The 16,872-nt window shown below is 34.0% G+C and overlaps 2 protein-coding genes across 4 annotated transcripts; one reads left to right on the top strand and one right to left on the bottom strand.

Moving 5' to 3' along the window:
• Positions 1–2,259: 2,259 nt before the first annotated feature.
• On the top strand, positions 2,260–6,281 carry LOC125851406 (uncharacterized). 3 transcript variants are annotated; one of them, XM_049531208.1, is made up of 7 exons: positions 2,260–2,856; positions 3,357–3,459; positions 3,583–4,067; positions 4,183–4,288; positions 4,380–5,608; positions 5,780–5,884; positions 6,017–6,281. In XM_049531208.1, exons 1-7 carry the CDS (start codon positions 2,326–2,328, stop codon positions 6,137–6,139), a joined length of 2,682 nt encoding a protein of 893 aa, XP_049387165.1. In that variant the 5' UTR covers positions 2,260–2,325; the 3' UTR covers positions 6,140–6,281. The 3 variants fall into 3 exon arrangements, with proteins under 3 accessions (XP_049387165.1, XP_049387164.1, XP_049387162.1); XM_049531207.1 differs by having other exon boundaries at positions 3,574–4,067; positions 5,786–5,884; XM_049531205.1 differs by having other exon boundaries at positions 3,574–4,067.
• Positions 6,282–7,107: 826 nt separating this feature from the next.
• Positions 7,108–9,373, bottom strand: LOC125851365 (xyloglucan endotransglucosylase protein 1-like). Its single transcript, XM_049531156.1, has 3 exons — positions 8,992–9,373; positions 7,999–8,192; positions 7,108–7,653 (listed from the first exon to the last, which is right to left on the bottom strand). Exons 1-3 carry the CDS (start codon positions 9,262–9,264, stop codon positions 7,290–7,292), a joined length of 831 nt encoding a protein of 276 aa, XP_049387113.1. The 5' UTR covers positions 9,265–9,373; the 3' UTR covers positions 7,108–7,289.
• Between the last annotated feature and the right edge of the window lie 7,499 nt (positions 9,374–16,872).

Below are 16,872 nucleotides of genomic sequence, written 5' to 3'. Positions count from 1 at the left end.
CTGAAAATAGCCTCTAACTAACTAGAAATGTTGGGACATGCCCCAGCTAAGTCTAGCAAAACTGAAACTAAAGGACTAAAATACTGAAAAGAAACTCATGAATATTGTCCTCGGAGAATGAGGACTCACCACTGATTCTGCTGAACTGGAGATCGGGAATCGATCTAAGCGTGATCTGGATGCTGAGAACCTGAACCTACATCATAAGAAGATGTAGCGCACGTATGCGTCAGTACTTGAAAAGTACTAAGCATACATGATAGAGTAAAGCTAAAATAACATATAACTGAACAAAGCAATAAAGCAATGAAATAATCTGAGCATGATATAGATACTGAATGCTGAGCTAACTGAATGCAATGACCAATTTATAACATGATGAGATTGAATATACTGATTAATGGTCAATGCAATAGAATCTGACTGAACTGTGGGAGCTACTAATAACCGACATAAAACCACATGAGCTAAATGTGGAGTCCGATGTATACGCCCCATCGAGAGGACCCAATATACCTGCCAGAGGTATAGAGACATGTTGGCGTGATCACTAAACTGATGTTGCCCACAGAGGGGACTTACACCTACGTGGCTCGTAGTTCTGGGACTATATGGGTACGTTGAACCTTAGTCCAACTCGGTATTATGCTACTCCCAATGAATTAAGTGGTTAACTGGTTATACTGAATTTCTGTAAATACTGGATAGCTCAAAACTGAACATGCAAACTGAGAATGCAACAATTAATCTGATAATGATGCATTAATAACTGAGGCATGTATAGCTGAATAACTTAGATATCTGACCTAGCATATGTAATTCAAGAACTAAATAAATACATAACTAGGGTTCTGAAATTCATGTGAGAAACGATGTAATAACATGATAATCTAATTTGGAACATGTTAATAACTAATTCATGATGATCTGCTGTAATTCTAGAAACCCTAGGTCTATTCATAATAAGGGAATCAAGAAACAGACTGAATTCTAGGGACCTAATGGGCGAAGGAAACCCACTAGTGAAATCCCACATACCTGGTGACGAATTCCATAGAGAAATCTTTCGATTTCGGGGCTGAAACTGATGGAACCTTGTTGCGTTCTTGAACTAGGGTTCTTGACCTTTTTCTTCTCTGTTGATTCTAGTTTTCTATGCTTTGATTAATGATTTGACTTAGGTAAGTTATAGCTATGTTTCTAGGCTTAACCTGACTAAAACCTTATGATTTAAGGTCTAAACGACGTATCTTAGGGTTTAAAAGAAATAGGAAAAGATCAAAAACCCCTGACTTAACTGTTGTTGGAGTGATCGACGGATTGGACCTACGGGTTGTTGATCAATCTACGGTCCGTCGATTGGAGTCGTCGGTCAAGTCTGCCCGACAGGGCTTCACTAAAACGAGCATAACATTTTACTCGGAGGTCGGATTTTAGCAAACTCAATGGCGTTGGAAAGATAATTCAATTATCTATCTTACCATAGGTTATGGGACACATAATTCATTTTGTGCTAAAAGTTATGACCATCTAAAGTTGACCCATCAACAATTTTCAGCTAACTGGCTGCTGCCCCTCATCTACGGTCAGACCTACGGACCGTGGATCGAACGACTGTCTGTGCTGGTCGACCGTAGTTCGTGTCAGAGGCTAGGTAAAAAAGGTCTTGATTAACGAACACAGACCACGAACCGTGGGTCTGTCCGTGAGTCAAGACTTAGCCGATTTTTCTGAGCTTGGCTGGGGAGGGGTTGCAGTGGTGAACCAAGGACCTCCAGCACGGGCCGTGGTCTGACCTACGGTCCGTGGATGGCAACCGTGGGTTACACCTGCAACTTCTCAAAATCTGCATTTTTGGTCTGTTTCGGATACGGGGTGTTACACCTAGATTCTAAATATTCTTGACAAGTCATTATGGGTGAAGTTTTGTACGAAGTTTCACCATAGCTTTTGGAAAAATATTTGACGTTTTAAAGAAATATCATGATTTATATCACAAGTTGTAATTGAAATTGACTTCTAACTCGAATAAAAACAGTATAAAATATTTATATAACTATAAATTTTTAAGGAATAAAATAGGACTGAAAATTCAGTCCAAAATATTGCATAAAAAAGTAGCGCCTTTTGGAATCTCCTTGGAGCCAAAAGAGTGCACAAATTCCCGCAATTATTTCCCGCCGTATAATCTTAAAAGAAAGTTCAAATTTCCCGCCATATAATCTCTATTTTTCTCTCCATTTTTCCAATCTTCCAAAACCCTAATACCTCACCTGAATCCTTAGCAATCCTCCGGACGATTGCACAAAAAAAAAAGAGTAGAAAATGCAATTGCCGATATGCCATGATCGGAAGAGAAAGCAAAGGGGAAGCAGAAACAGTTCCATTATGGAAGGTCAGTTCACTCGGAGCAAATCTCAGATCTATTTGCATTGTAACAGGTCGGGTCGAGTTCGGGCTGATTCGACCCGATTCAAGCGCTCTGAGAACCAGCTCAGGCAACTAGATCCACCTGTGAAGAAACTCAAAAGAGTACTTGTACAGAATACTGAAGTTTCTTCGGATCTCTGTGAAATGTCAAGGACACCTATTAAGGATCTTCGTGCTCGAAGGGTGTTCTCTCCAGCTGCTTCTGTTGTTATAGAGAATGGTGAGAATTTGAAGAAAAGTGAATCCATGTTGATCGAGGAGAAAAATGGAGTTGGGTTTGAGCTAAATGGTGATAAAATTGATGAATGTGGGGTAAAACAGTGTGATGAAACTGTAGGAACTGAGAGTAATGGAAATATGGGTGGTACTGGTCAAAATTCGATTGAGCTTTCTAGCGGAAATGTGTCCATTCCGAAGACTAATTCAGTAAGATATATTCTTTCGAGATTAAATTGTTATCATTGTGTCAAAGTTTGGTAGCTTAAATTTTTATGTTTATCTATGAGAAATTTGAACCAGTGATAATTTGGTTAGTGTCTACTAGAACATTGATGGTCCTTGTTAGTATAATTTAGAGTATTTATTATACTGTGACTATTTCAGGCGCTTGGCATATCTATGAATTGTTTGGTTAATCAATTAGATTGTGGAATTTTTTGTTAAATGTTTTCCATAACACTGAATTCTAATCTTCTTAGGATAGCATCTTTGTGTCAAAAGGGTAGTCTAGTGCACAAAACATCTCGTGTTTGCAGGATCTGTGAAAAGACGTCACCTTAAGGGATTATGATGCATCTCTGTGTCTTCTTTAAATAAAAGTGTCCATCATAACAATTCATTAGTTATTTTATTGTATTGGGGAAAGTTATTGTTTGGTTGATAAATTAATTTGAGGAAGTTTCCAATCGTAATTTATTTATTTCTAGGTTGTGAGTTCGAGTTTGCGTAGGAAGGTGTTCATAGCTCCAAGCTCATATAGCTACAGAAGATTGCTGCCATATTTGATGGATGCTTCGAGAGACTATTCTGGTATATTTCTAAATTTGTTTTTTTTTAGTCAAAATGGTGATTATGAGGATTGAACTTTTCAATGTTTTGAAGTTCTTAGAGTAATTGGAGTTAAAGCAATTCTCTTTTACATAGATGTTTCAGAAATTGAGACACGTGATACATCATCCAAGCTCAACAATCCAAGTTCGAGTTATCTGAAACCTCATTTACGATCAGTGGCTAGTAATGGTTCTTCTGCAGACAAACTTGTTGGTGTGAATTCTGATGTCAGTAAGACACTAGGGAGTGTTGAAGGTCAGAAGATTGAGGTCAATGTATCATGCAACCTGCAAGATCTCAATGATGTCCTTGATGTTTTGTCCCAGACTCGGGTAGAGCCTCAAGTGTCTGCCAATGTGAAAGGACTTGATCCCGAGGCATTGGAAGAACGTGTCCAGACAACACCACCTGATGCTGACATTTTCTTAAAAGCTAAAGCGAGTGACTTGGGAGTCAGCATAGATCATAATGTGCAGCATATGGAGAAAAAAACTGCAGGTCATCCATCAGATAGTAGAAATGGCTACGTTGTGAAGAAGTCTACTTTGACTCCCCGGAAAAATGGCAGTGTTTTGAGAAACAAATTGGTAAATAACAGTAAAATAACTAATTGCTATTATGAATTTCTCCAAATAAATGATGCTCATTTGCAGACAAAGTGAATGGCCCTTTTCCTCTAATTTTATATGAATTGTTTTACAGGCTCTAAATCCTTGCTCTAGGCTGACGAAGGTGTTCAAAGCTGCAGGCTCTGTTAGCTACAGAAGATTGCTTCCATTTCTGATGGATGCTGCGAAAAATGATCCCGGTAAGTCACATTTTTCTAATCTTTTATGTACATATATTAGGTGTATTTAAAATGGATCCTTGTAGTCTGATCATGTTTTTCATGTTCCTAGGAGGTGCTTCAAGTGAAAATGGACTTCCTAAATTTCGGATGGACTTGGAGTGCAACCAACCTTTGATCTCTGCGAGCATAGAAGTTCCTAGGAACAAAGAATATTCTCCCAAGAAAGATAAAATTAAAGAACAAGAGACAAAGTTATTGGAACCAAACTGCACCTCAGCTAATGACGTGGGTGATTACTTGAACACTTGTATCGCTGTGGAAGTTTCAAGTTCTGCTGCTCAATTGTTCAATGAGATGCCAAGTTCGGTGTTTCCTGATGATGATTCCAATTCCCAGACACAACTTAATGTGGAGATTACAAGAAAATCAGAAACAGAGTGTACTGATACAAGTTATACAGAAAAACCAGAACCAGACTGTCTCAATAATGTTAGTACTGGAGCAAATTTTTCTGGAGTACCGTCAAGCTCAAATGTAAATCCTGAAACTTCAACTGGAGAATATAATGTGTCTATCCCAAACCTCTTGCCATTCAGTCTTGAAAGTTTGCTAAGTGAATATGGAGTAGAGGATACAAAAGAAGAGCCTGTTAGTCCTGAAGGAGATCGCATGACTTTGGTGGTAGATTGCAATGAAGAAAATAGGAATTGTGGTGATCTGACTGGCAGTGTAGGAATTCATGCAAATGCTAGTGAGTCTCTAAAGAAGGAGCTTTTCCTCAAGATACCTATCAATAATGAAAGCAGCTGTGATGTTTTGCTGGTAGATAGCAATGCAGACAGTGGAGGGCTCGACACAGTTGCTTTGATCAAAGCATCTTCTTTGACTGAACCATCAGATCTTTCAGGATATGGTAATGATGGTCCTAGTAAAATCAGTGAGACCATTCAAGAAATCTCACAATCTGAGCCTATTGGTTGTCCATTAGACTGCATAGGTGTTGATGATAATCTAAACAAAAATGGATGCCTCGAACCAGCTATTTGTCTCCAGAAATCAACTCATACTGAATCATCAAATGATCTGGTTACTCATCCTGATGTTCTCAATAAAGGGATATTAAAGAGAAATCCTAGGGGATGCAGAGGTCTGTGTAACTGTCTGAACTGTGCATCATTCCGCCTGCACGCTGAGAGAGCTTTTGAATTTTCTAGAAATCAGATGCAAGACACTGAAGAAGTTTCTCTGGGATTGCTGAAGGAGTTGGCTGATATGCGGATTTTCTTGGAGAAACACCTTTCTACTGAAAACAACCTTGCTCCTATCCCACTTACTCAGGTAATGACTAGATTAACTACTTCAATAACTGTGGCACTCTGTCAGTTTGTATAACACTTGTTTGGCCTTTTTTCTTTCTGTAGGAGAAAATAGATGTGTGTTCTATGCTATCCATTTAATAATCATAAAGCTTACAAAAGTATCATCTCATTTAACTTTGTTGAACTTCAGCTTGAGGTTGAAGAAGCATGTGCAAAAGCATTGGAAGCAGAACAACGAGCAAAAGAGCGCCTTTGCCAAATGAATAATGAACTCACCTATCACTGCAGAGTCCCGGTAATTGGCTATTACTTTTTCTATTCTAACTTATATCTACTTTTTTCCTGTCCAAAATAGCACTTCAATGAAAGAAAGGAGTTTGCATCTCCTATTCATTTACATGTACTAATTCAACCTCATAACCTGCAGCCCTTGTACCGGCCAAGAGTGACATTTGCCACTTGTATTGAAGAAAAAGCTATTGCAAAGATAGAATCATCTAGTTCAAAACCTGAGAATGAAGATATCAAAGCTGGGACAAAACGTAGCTGAGAGAATCATCACTGAGCGTAGTTCCTTGCTTGTACTATCAAATTTGACTTGTAGATAGATGACATTGTCCAGAAATATATTTTGTGGTTGAAGCTATAACTCTTGATTCTCCTTCTTCAGAAATGAGATTATTTTCTTCTTTTGTCATCATACTGCAAAGAGATTACTTCATATTTTCAAAATTATCTTTCCACAACCATGCCTTAAACGTTGATGTTTGTTGAGTTTCAACTTATATTATATCTTAAAATATATCATATTTGTTGCCATGTCTATTATTAGGACCTAGATATATACAGAAAACATAGGAGTAATTGTCCCTACATTCCAACTAAAGTATGAACGTTTAGCATTAAAGGGTCTGGCCTAATAGTTGATGAACTCGAGGAGAGTCATGAAGATTTGGATTCAAGTTCTAACACAAACGAAAACCAATAGGTGATGTCTTCTCTTCTACCTAAGCATTGGTGGGTGGTGTTACTCAGTACCTATGTTAGTGGAAAAAAAGTAGGTATTTTGATGAAATTAATCGAGGTGGGCAAGCTGGCTAGTGGTTGATTGAGCTTTTAGGAACGTCTAAGATAATCAATATTGAGGACAATAGCTTTAGGCATCACATTACCAACTTAAAGTTAATGGAGGCTTTCATGGCAAAGATTGATGAGGAAAAAGGATTATTTTTCTATTAGGAATACTAATATTCTTGGTTTATCAAATTATTAATTAACTAGATCATTAGTTAACCAGTAGTTTGAAATAATTGTAATTATAATAACTTGAGAATAAATCCCAAACAACCGTTCTACCTCCCAACTTCCCAGGTAGGAGTAAAATTTGAATACACACTATTAGGAAAATTGATCTTAACTTCATGTTTCAATGTTATTTTCCTCTGTTGTTACTAAAGGCATCAAATGGACAGATTAGACTGAATTTGTGCAAATCATAATAAGTAGAGATTACTAATATTAACAGTACCAAAAAGGATATCAAATATAATAGATACAAAATAAACTACTTGCTAGCTTCAAATAACATACAAAATAAAACAAAGAAAAACATATTAATTTATTTTAGTTGGCTAACAACCTATAATAATAAAACCACAAACACATGAACGAATTTCACAAAAAAAAACTACTTAGCCCACTCAAAATCTTCTACATTCTGGTGGAAAACCTTGAGGAAACCTCTTAATATCAGTGCAATAATTATAAATCATGAAATTCTTTTGAACCCATCTAAGTCTTCTTCTGCCATTAGCATCAAGTTCTTGATTTTGCCATTTTTGATCAGAAAATTGTGATGGGCTAAAGCTTTGGGCCATGTAGTTTCTATAGTAGGCTGTGAATGGGGCTTGGGCCCAATCAGTTTTTACTAGGCCTCCTCTTGTGGCCCAATCATCAGCATTCCAAAGGCTTGAGTAAATCCTCATGGGCTGATTCTTGGGAAATGGGACACCAACTGATTCAGCATTCTTGTAAACTCTTATTGGTGTGTTGTCCACCAAAAATCTGAAATAAATAAAATTAAAAATGAGTAAGTGTTACTAGGATGGAAATTTTGTATTAAGTAAAGTTCAGTTACTTTAACGCGATAAAGAATAAATATAGGGGTTAAGTTGAAAATGATTCAACTATTTTAGTTATGCATTCAGACATGAAACAATTGATATTTGAAAAGAAAAAAAATACTATCTGAAGTTAGGATGAAATAGTGTTTAGACATGGAATTATAGTTTAGTGAATAAAATTCAGTGATCATACGTGAGATTAGTTCCCTTGTTTCTCCAAAGCTTATAATAAAGGTTTTTAATACCAACATATAGAGATTAATATAATGTTAAGGGATTTGCTTACATGATGTGTTGGGGTTTCCAAATGATTGAGTAGGTGTGGAAGTTCTTGGTAGGGTCAAACCAAAGGTAGAATTGTTGCTCTTTGTTTCCCTTGCCTTGGGCATAGATGTTTGTGTGGAGAATATAAGGTTCACCAGTAACATTTCCCAAGAACTCAAAGTCAATTTCATCATGAGTGGGTCCTTGAGAAGATAACTGCAATAAAAAAAACAAAAAATAGTTAGTAAAAATGCTACTTAGATTTTATTAATTTCCAAATGGGAGTAACAAAAGGATTAGGCTCCAGGTCATCAACTACGTTGCTCAAACTTTTCAAAAAGTAACAAATATAAGTATGATAGTATTTTAGAAAGGTCCAAGCAACACAAGTGATCAATAGCATATAATTATTAGTAGTAATAATTTCAAGTCAACAATGTAAAAATTCTTTATAGTATTAGCATAGTTTCAAAAGTGTACTTGTAATTATACGTTATCAGGGATCTGATTATGTCAATATTTTTATGTTTTCGATAAGTAAAACTTAGAATAAATTAGGATGAGTCTAATTCTATTATAAAAAAAGAAGTTGACAACTTGTAAAGTGTGACATGTAATATGCTTTGAGGAATCAAAATAAAAGGAAAAGGAATAGGGAATCAAGAAGTCATTATTATCACACATAAAAAGTTGCTTATAACATCCAAAGAAGAAAAGCTCTTAGCCACATAAAAAAAAAATAGTCACATGAGTACCAACCAAGTTGTTACATATTTGTGGTTATTTCTACATGTAAAATTAAACAAGTTGCTTGTGAACAATATAATAACTTCCTACCTTATGAATCATTAAATAAATATGACATGACTTGCAAAAGATTTCTCAAAATTGCAAATATTTTAAAGTGACCTTACTTGAAAGACAGATAATTGGACTACAAGTAGCTTTCACAAACATTCTTTAATGTTATAATAGTTTAAGTTCAGTAACATTATGTGAAATTAATTGTACTTACGTAATATGTTGTGACAGTGCCAGCAGAATTTCCAGCAACAAGTTTGATTTGCATATCAATTCTTCCAAAGAGATGTTCTTTTTTTGATTGAAAACCAGAGCCAGAAATTTTGTCCAAAGATAAAGATAAAAGTTGGCCTCCATTGAAAATCTTGGCTCTATTGCCACCCCAAGTGAAGTCAAATTCTTGAAAAAAATTTCCACCATAAGCAACCATGCAAGAACTAAATAAAAGTGCTAAAATCAAGAACCCATAATGGGTAAAAGACCCCATTTTTAGCTAAAAAATTTACTTGAACTTTGAATAATGTATGATTTTTTGCTTGTGTGTGAAATGAGATTTAAAGGGAGCAAGTATTTATAGTGAGTAGAAGGAGCTTATAGCTATAAAGAGAAGGGCAAAAAGCTTGTGAACTTCTTGAGTTTTTGGGTGGGTGGGTGGGGTTGGGGGTGGGGGGGGGGGGGAGGATGAATGGGCAACAACTGGTGCCAGCTTAGCATACCATAAGAGCTGGAGCCTTTTTTGTTTTGGTATTGGATGGGTTCGAATTTTTTGGTGTTTGTTAGGAATAATAAAAAATAGAGATAGTCCAAGACGTGATCTAGTAATCAATGAAATAAATAAAATCACGATTCAAACTATAATAGTTCAATTTGTCATAACCTTGGCGTATAAAGTTACTCAACATTTGTGCTCAAGGCCGAGGCGGAGCTAGGGACGCAAGGCGCTGAAAAGTTATTCTTTTATATATATAAAATAGATATCAATCGTATCTCCTTGACTTCTTAATATGTTTATTTTTTATATATAATTTGAATTTCTTAATAAGAATTTTGATTCTTCCAGTATCTATGATAAGTAGTAAATAATATGTATTCGATAAAATAATCGAGATGCACACAAACTGTCGAAAATGTTATTATTGAAAAAGGTTGGGGGTGGGGGTTGCAAGAAGTAGAGATAAAGTTTCCAAGAATGATTCTATCATCCAAAAGAATTTGGTATGGCCTATACTATTTGCTCTATTGTATGATTGGAGTAGTAAGTGGAAGCCAACCAGATCAATTGTACTGACAAAAGTATAATAACTCAAAGGGCAGGATAAGTAGATGAGTAGTACTAGTATTTATGTACACTTTATTATTAACAGCAAGATATATATAACACTTGGTTTAATTTGTTTGCAAGTTTCTTATGACCTTATTGTTGTTGATAAGACCAACAACTTTTACTACTGGCAACATCCTGTCATTTTACCCATTTGCTACTTGTTAGGAAAAAGGACAATGAATGAAAAGTAAATGAATTTTTGAAGATAGATCAGATAAGGTTATTTAATCAGAAATAAACTCTCTACTTCGTTCACTTATGAAATTATGTTATTGTTGTTATTATAAAGAATCACTTTAGCAATGAATAACTTACTTATCAGTTAATTAAAATTCTTTTATTTTTTTAATTGTTCAGAAAATAAGGAGAAGCTCTTTGTCATTGTCTTGTTTGTACTTTGTACAACACTATAATTATATATCTAAATCTATATGTTACATTAATTCTCCATAGACCTAGTTCAACAACTGTTCAAACAATCCAAAAACCTAACTAGGAAATAAAGGGACCTTGTTTGTGACTTTTTTGACCATTGAAAACACTTTTAAGTGGACAAAAAAGTAGCTCTCTATCTATATTATACAGCCTGTACTGATTTAATTTGTTCATGAATCATTAATTATTAACAGCTGTGGTGTATTTAGTTTAGACTAATTAATGTAATTAATTGAAACTTCTTGGAGGATTCATACAAAAACACTAGTAAAAATTTATAAAAATTTGCCTAGTCATACATATATCTATTACTTAACCAAATACAACATGTCTAACACATACAAGTTGGACAAGAAGTGGCGTTCTTAGTGGCAGATATATGAGTAAGTCGTTTTCTCTCATTCTACTAGTTCAACGCTCATCACGAATTTATACAATGTAAAAAGTATAGATAATTCTATTATTAATAAGGAATTAAGGAAAGGGATTATAATTGATTTAGCACTAGATATTTGAAGGAGTGGAAAGAGCAGATGTGAGACGCGAAAAAAACATTAAAAATTGACATGTTGCCTTTATATTGCATAATGCACAACACCTTCATACCTCATTTTTCACTTCACATAACTTTTTGTCTCCTTGATAGCTGAATTTAAAAAAAATGTTTTCGAAGGATCATACTTGTAAGATTACATTGAATATATCGTAGTAATACAATTTGAAATTTGAGCTGAATTTTCACCAAATTCTCATTTCATCTTTTCCTTTGGACCATCTCACTCCCAAAAAAGTAGATGAAAAATTAAACTATCGGACGTTATTCTTGGACCACAAAGTTCTGAAATTCTCTTCAATGAGATAGATAATTTCTTTAGGTCGTTACTACATATCATTAAATTCTCTTGGTTCCGTTGATTGAAGGCAAAATAAAACGTTACATGAGTCATAGCTGATAAAAGTTTTGAACTTTAACGATAAAAGATAAAGATCTCTCACGAAGTGAACTAGCCCTTAATTTACCGTTACAGTCTCTTCTCATTATATCGAGAAAAAGAAAGAGAAATCGTTCATTTATTAATTGAGTGACCGTTTGAGCAATGAACTCTAACTGGTCAATATTTGGGTTATTATCCTCTTCATACAACAACAATACAATGAATATAGCAAGCAAGAATATCATATCAATAATGTCATAAAATTCCAGAATTTTTTTTCCCATCTATAGCTAGCTATTTACTAGCTGTCATGAAACTGACATTCCACAAAAAAAAATTAAAGAAAAAAAAAATTGAAGAGTGAAAGCAAAGTGTTTATCCCATCACTTTTTTTTGGTTTGTTCCAATTATTATTACTTGTTACATATCGTGAACCTTCCTTTATTAACACACGCAAAAAAAAATAAAATTGTAGTCAAGCATGGGTCAAAATACCTTGGTTTATAAAATTATTTTATTCCAAATGGATAAATTTTTGAAAGATTTTTTTCGTTTCTAGAAAAAAGAAAATAAGAAAACTAATTGTTTCAAGATATTATACAGCCCATGTTATTTATATTTGTAAATTTTCTTCAAGTAGTTTAAGAGAGTCGTTTATATTTATAAAATTTGAAAGATGGGTTTTCAGGATAGTCGTTATACTTCTTTCACGAACAAATGTGTTTTTTTTTCTTTAATAAACCTCATATTTGTTTTACCTCCTTCCCTACCAACCTTATGCCCCTGCTTCACTCATCTCAATATTTATCTAGATAATATATATAAATATTATTAAAATAATACTTTTACTTACGTATTGAACACAAAAAAAAAAAACTAAGAAACTCATATCTTCTTTATTTATTTTATTTTTTATTTTTTTTTTAAAAACACATTTTCCTTGTAGAGAATACACCCTTAGTAAAGTTAGACAAACTTAACCACTTGAATAAAATATAAAAGTAACCAAAAAGAGAGAGATAGGAAGGAGTGCATCATAATGAAAATAATGATGCTTTTTTTTAAAAAAAAAATATCATAGGTCATAATTCCCCACAAGTACTTAAAACAATTTGTTTTGGACATAATAAAAGGACAAAAAAGTACAATAAATTTAAAACGAGGCTATAAGAAATTCAATTTAAATATGAGAAAAAAAGAAAGGTGGGCCATAAAAGTATATTAAGTGGGTAAGTGCGGCCCATAAAATCAAACGAATCAAGCCGTCAAACCATGGCCCACTTATAATAGTATTATTTATTTTTAGAAAAAATAATTAACCCAAATGATAAGTAATTTACCTTCATATTAAATTCTTAACGGCCTCTGTAGAGAACATTTTTTTAGTTATGGCCCCATTAATTTATTTAATATAAATATGTAAAATATATTTTTTAAGATCATGTAACATTTGGATCACTAGGAGTAGAAAATATTGCCCAAGTTGTAACCTAGTATAAAATAGAAACAAATAAATATGGCGGATCTTAGATGCTCGAGTATCTATTGACTCCAATTTTTTTTTTTTATGTCTATAGAAAAATGTGGAAAATGGATAAAAAAAAAAGTAAATAAGCACCCATTGAACAAAATATTAGTGGATGCTTTGGTTCTAACTTTAATGTTATAAGGTGTGCTGCCTGCTAGTTACGATTTCGAATCTTGTAACAACATTTTTTTCTAAATTGCACCTTTGTGGGATGTCAAAACAGTGTAAATATAAGCTAAAATTTTGAATTCTTTTACAATTTTAAATTAATTAATTTACATAATTAGTTTACATGAAGATCATAGATAATCGTCTATATAGTTGACATAGATTTGAATGGGCTTGTTCATCCAACTTGGAGAAGTCACTAGCATTATGCATATAGAATTTCTTCACAATAATAACATATCGAATATAATTCTATAAAATGACATATGAGTGTAACACCCCAGAAATTTTTTCGAACTAAGACTCGAACCGTTCATCGTAGTGAGTGAGATTTTGCCAAAAATTAAAAATTCATAAGTGTTAAGGTCACTAGATGTAGCACCTTGAGTTCCAAAAAGAATTAAATTGGAAATAGCAAAATCTGAAATTTTGCAAGTTAAGCTAAGTATGAGTTTTTGGTCGACTTCAAACGACCATAACTCCTAGCTCAGGATGAGTTAGGTGTGCTACCAGGTACTGTAGGAAAGACCTTTGAATTATCTTTCCAACGCCACCAAGTTTGCTAAGTTTCGAGTTCGGATGAGTGAGATATGACCTTTTGAGGTTAGACTGCCCAGTTAAGGAAAGCTAGCCAGAAATAGTGAGGGGTATTTTGGTCTTTCCCGACCCAATCAGATTTAATTCGTTTTTAGTACTCCCTCTGTTTCAAAAAGAATGACCTCATTTCCTTTTTAGTCTGTTTAAAAAAGAATGACCCCTTTCCTTTTTTGGCAACACTTTAACATCAACTTTCCACATGACATGTTTAAGGCTACAATATTAAAGGACACTTTGGTACATTTGACATAACTTTAATTTTGAACCACAAGATTTAAAACTCTTCTTTCTTTTCTTAAACTCCGTTCCAAGTCAAACTAGGACGTTCTTTTTGAAATGGAGGGAGTAATATCTTAGGGGTCTAATCTGATTAGGTTTAGTTTTATAATCCTAGTTTACACCTAGGGTTTTAGTTGAGAGTTCAAGAAGAGAAAAGAGGAGAAAGAGAAAGGATTGAAGCGTTCGTCGAGATTCTTGAGAGTTGTTGCGGATTGTCGCCATGGGATTAAGCCATAAAAGGTATGTAAGCTTCCATAGTATTGGGTCCTTTCACCCACACACCAATCATGATTTATTCAGCGTAATTTCGTTCTTGAAATTTAAAGAACAGAGTTCTTGATAAGTGTTCTTGAAGTTTCATTAAGTTTTGATGTAAGATTCTACTTGGGTCAACTTTAAACAACCATATCTCTTAGAATATTAAGAGTTACGTGAGCCATAACCTATCCAATTAAAGGTAATTGAATCTACTTTCCAACCCCACCAATTTCACGTCAATCCAATATCTGAGTAAAAAGTTATGACTATTTTAGTAACCTATACAGTGCTGTTACGAATTAGCCGACGGGAAAATATTGAAAATAATCATTTTTGTCTTTTTACCTCCAAGAAAACCATCAAAGAATTTCTTGACTAATAAAAAGCTCAAAACAATCAGATTTTCATCTTCACTCAAGAAAATCATAATTTTTGGCCATGGAGATTTCAGGAAACCAATTCATGAATCTCAAGAAAGGTATTCTTGATTGTTTACCTTCAAGCTAGGGTTTCGAGGCTTCTAATCAAGTTCTTCTTCAAGATTCTTCAAGAACCTTATTTTTTTTCAAGTACGTAAGGCTATCATAGTGTTGGACTAGTTCGTCTTCATGCCCTACATTTACTTTCAAATCATAGTGTTGAACTAGTTCGTCCTCATGCCCTACATCTACTTTCAAATTAGTAAAAGAGAAATCTAGGATTCTTTCTCTAGATTTGAGTATTCTTGAGATAAGTTGATTTTGAGTTCTTGAGTTCGTGTTTCTTTTAAAAGTTCTATTCCTAATTATCGAATTGATATATTGTTATTGAGATCCTCCATAAACATGAGATCATGAACCTTGAATCCATAATCCAATTCAAGGAAAGTTAGGATCAAAGTCAAGAGAAGTCAAGAGTCAAGTTAAGAGAAGTTCATAAAGTTTTCCAAAAGTCATTTGCAAACGTTTTAATTTTGTTTTAAGACTTAAGTTTTGAGTTCAATAAAGAATAAAGTTGAAGTTCTTTCTTCAAAAGTATATGGGGACTATGTATTCCCAAAGAATTTAAAATGTTTTCACATTTAAACTAGAAAGGAAACCTCGATTTTCAAAGAGCCTTCAGGATAGTTTTCAGAAAAGAGAAATAGCTTTCTAAATGAAGCAAACAGGGAAACTGAGATTTCCAAGATAACCTTTGAGTTAAGTTTTTGAGCACTAATCTCAAATCACAGAAGAAGTATGTTTTTAAACATAAAAAACTAAGTATATTTTTTGGAGTAGTATTGAGCACCGATATGGGGATGCGAGTTCATATTAACTCAAGTCTCCATAAACCATGTAGCCATCATGGGTAGAAAAGGGTCATACTTTTTAGATGAATCCTTTTCGTATAGACTAGTGGATCCACTTAGTGAGTTAGCTTTTTATATCACGACAAGGTATATGATGTGCCTCAACAGCGTGAGGTAAAACGTTGTATCATCACTACAGTTCTTAAGTGATGGTTGTCGGTTAGAGAAACTCCCACAATAGTATTTGCATGGTTCCTCAAGGGGTTCTGCTTAGTATGAATGGGGGTATGGGACTTCATTCATGCATTGCACAAGTAGACTTTGAGAGGGAGCATGGTATGTCTTTTATGATATTATGATTATGAGTTAACATCATGTTTTAAACAGTTTTCCTTTTTCTTTATATTGCACCTATTTTAAACTGCTTTATATTTAAATGAGTTCAGTTATGTTGAGTTGAGTTGAGCCAAGTAAGTTCTTCAGTTTCTTTCAGATTCTTTTCAAGCTTATGTTATGCTTTAGAATTTCCCTTACATGCTCGTACATTCCACGTACTGAGCCATTTGGCCTGCATCTTCTCATGATGCATACACAGGTATTCAGGATCATCAACAGGAGCTTCGTTGATACATCCATGAGTTCGAGTTAGCTATGGTGAGCCTCCTTGCTTCCGGAGGATTTCATTTACCTTTCAGTTATATCAGTTGTTAGGATGTCATGGGTCTTGTCCCGACTTCCATCTTTATCAGTTAGAGGCTTCATAGATAATCAGTATAGTTGAGAAGTTTGTATTATTTATCATTTATTTTATTAAATATTTTAAAGACTTAAGTTGCCTATTTTATGGCGAGTTGAATATATTATTTTTATTCTAAGTTGTTCATTTGAGTTAAAGTTTTGTAAAGTTGAGTTTATTGAATTTTATTCAGTTTTAAGCTTTTGCATGCTTAAGTTAGTCTTCCGCTTGTAGTCAACCATGATGAGGGTTCGCTTGGGGACCAACAATGGTCTTCGAGTGCCGGCCACGTCTAGAGTGTAGACTCGAATCGTGACAATGAGAAAGTAAATGTACGTGTCAACAATTTAAAAGAAACTATTAGTGATTATTTACACTAGTACTTCAATGATGGTATTTGTGGTACACTCATTATTTTCTTATATAGTCAAATTTTATTTTTAAATTTTTAGTTAATTGACACTAGAACTTTGTTCGATATTTTAGAATTTAAAATTAAACTACTTGAAGTTTATTATCTATCAATAAAGAAATTTAGAATAAGAATTACCAAGGTATTATAATG

The sequence above is a fragment of the Solanum stenotomum genome, unplaced genomic scaffold, assembly GCF_019186545.1.
Source record: "Solanum stenotomum isolate F172 unplaced genomic scaffold, ASM1918654v1 scaffold25311, whole genome shotgun sequence".
Lineage (NCBI taxonomy): Eukaryota > Viridiplantae > Streptophyta > Magnoliopsida > Solanales > Solanaceae > Solanum > Solanum stenotomum.
This window is presented reverse-complemented; position numbering and strand designations above follow the sequence as displayed.

What these genes read in the sequence shown, in the direction of transcription:
- LOC125851406 (XM_049531205.1), top strand. Translation starts at nt 2,326, where the DNA reads ATGCAATTGCCGATATGCCATGATCGGAAGAGAAAGCAAAGGGGAAGC. An exon ending in TGCTTCGAGAGACTATTCTG is followed by an intron (nt 3,460 to 3,573) that starts GTATATTTCTAA and finishes TCTTTTACATAG; the next exon opens with ATGTTTCAGAAATTGAGACA. An exon ending in CCTATCACTGCAGAGTCCCG is followed by an intron (nt 5,885 to 6,016) that starts GTAATTGGCTAT and finishes CATAACCTGCAG; the next exon opens with CCCTTGTACCGGCCAAGAGT.
- LOC125851365 (XM_049531156.1), bottom strand. Translation starts at nt 9,264, where the DNA reads ATGGGGTCTTTTACCCATTATGGGTTCTTGATTTTAGCACTTTTATTT. An exon ending in GCACTGTCACAACATATTAC is followed by an intron (nt 8,193 to 8,991) that starts GTAAGTACAATT and finishes TTTTTATTGCAG; the next exon opens with TTATCTTCTCAAGGACCCAC. An exon ending in TGGAAACCCCAACACATCAT is followed by an intron (nt 7,654 to 7,998) that starts GTAAGCAAATCC and finishes TATTTATTTCAG; the next exon opens with ATTTTTGGTGGACAACACAC.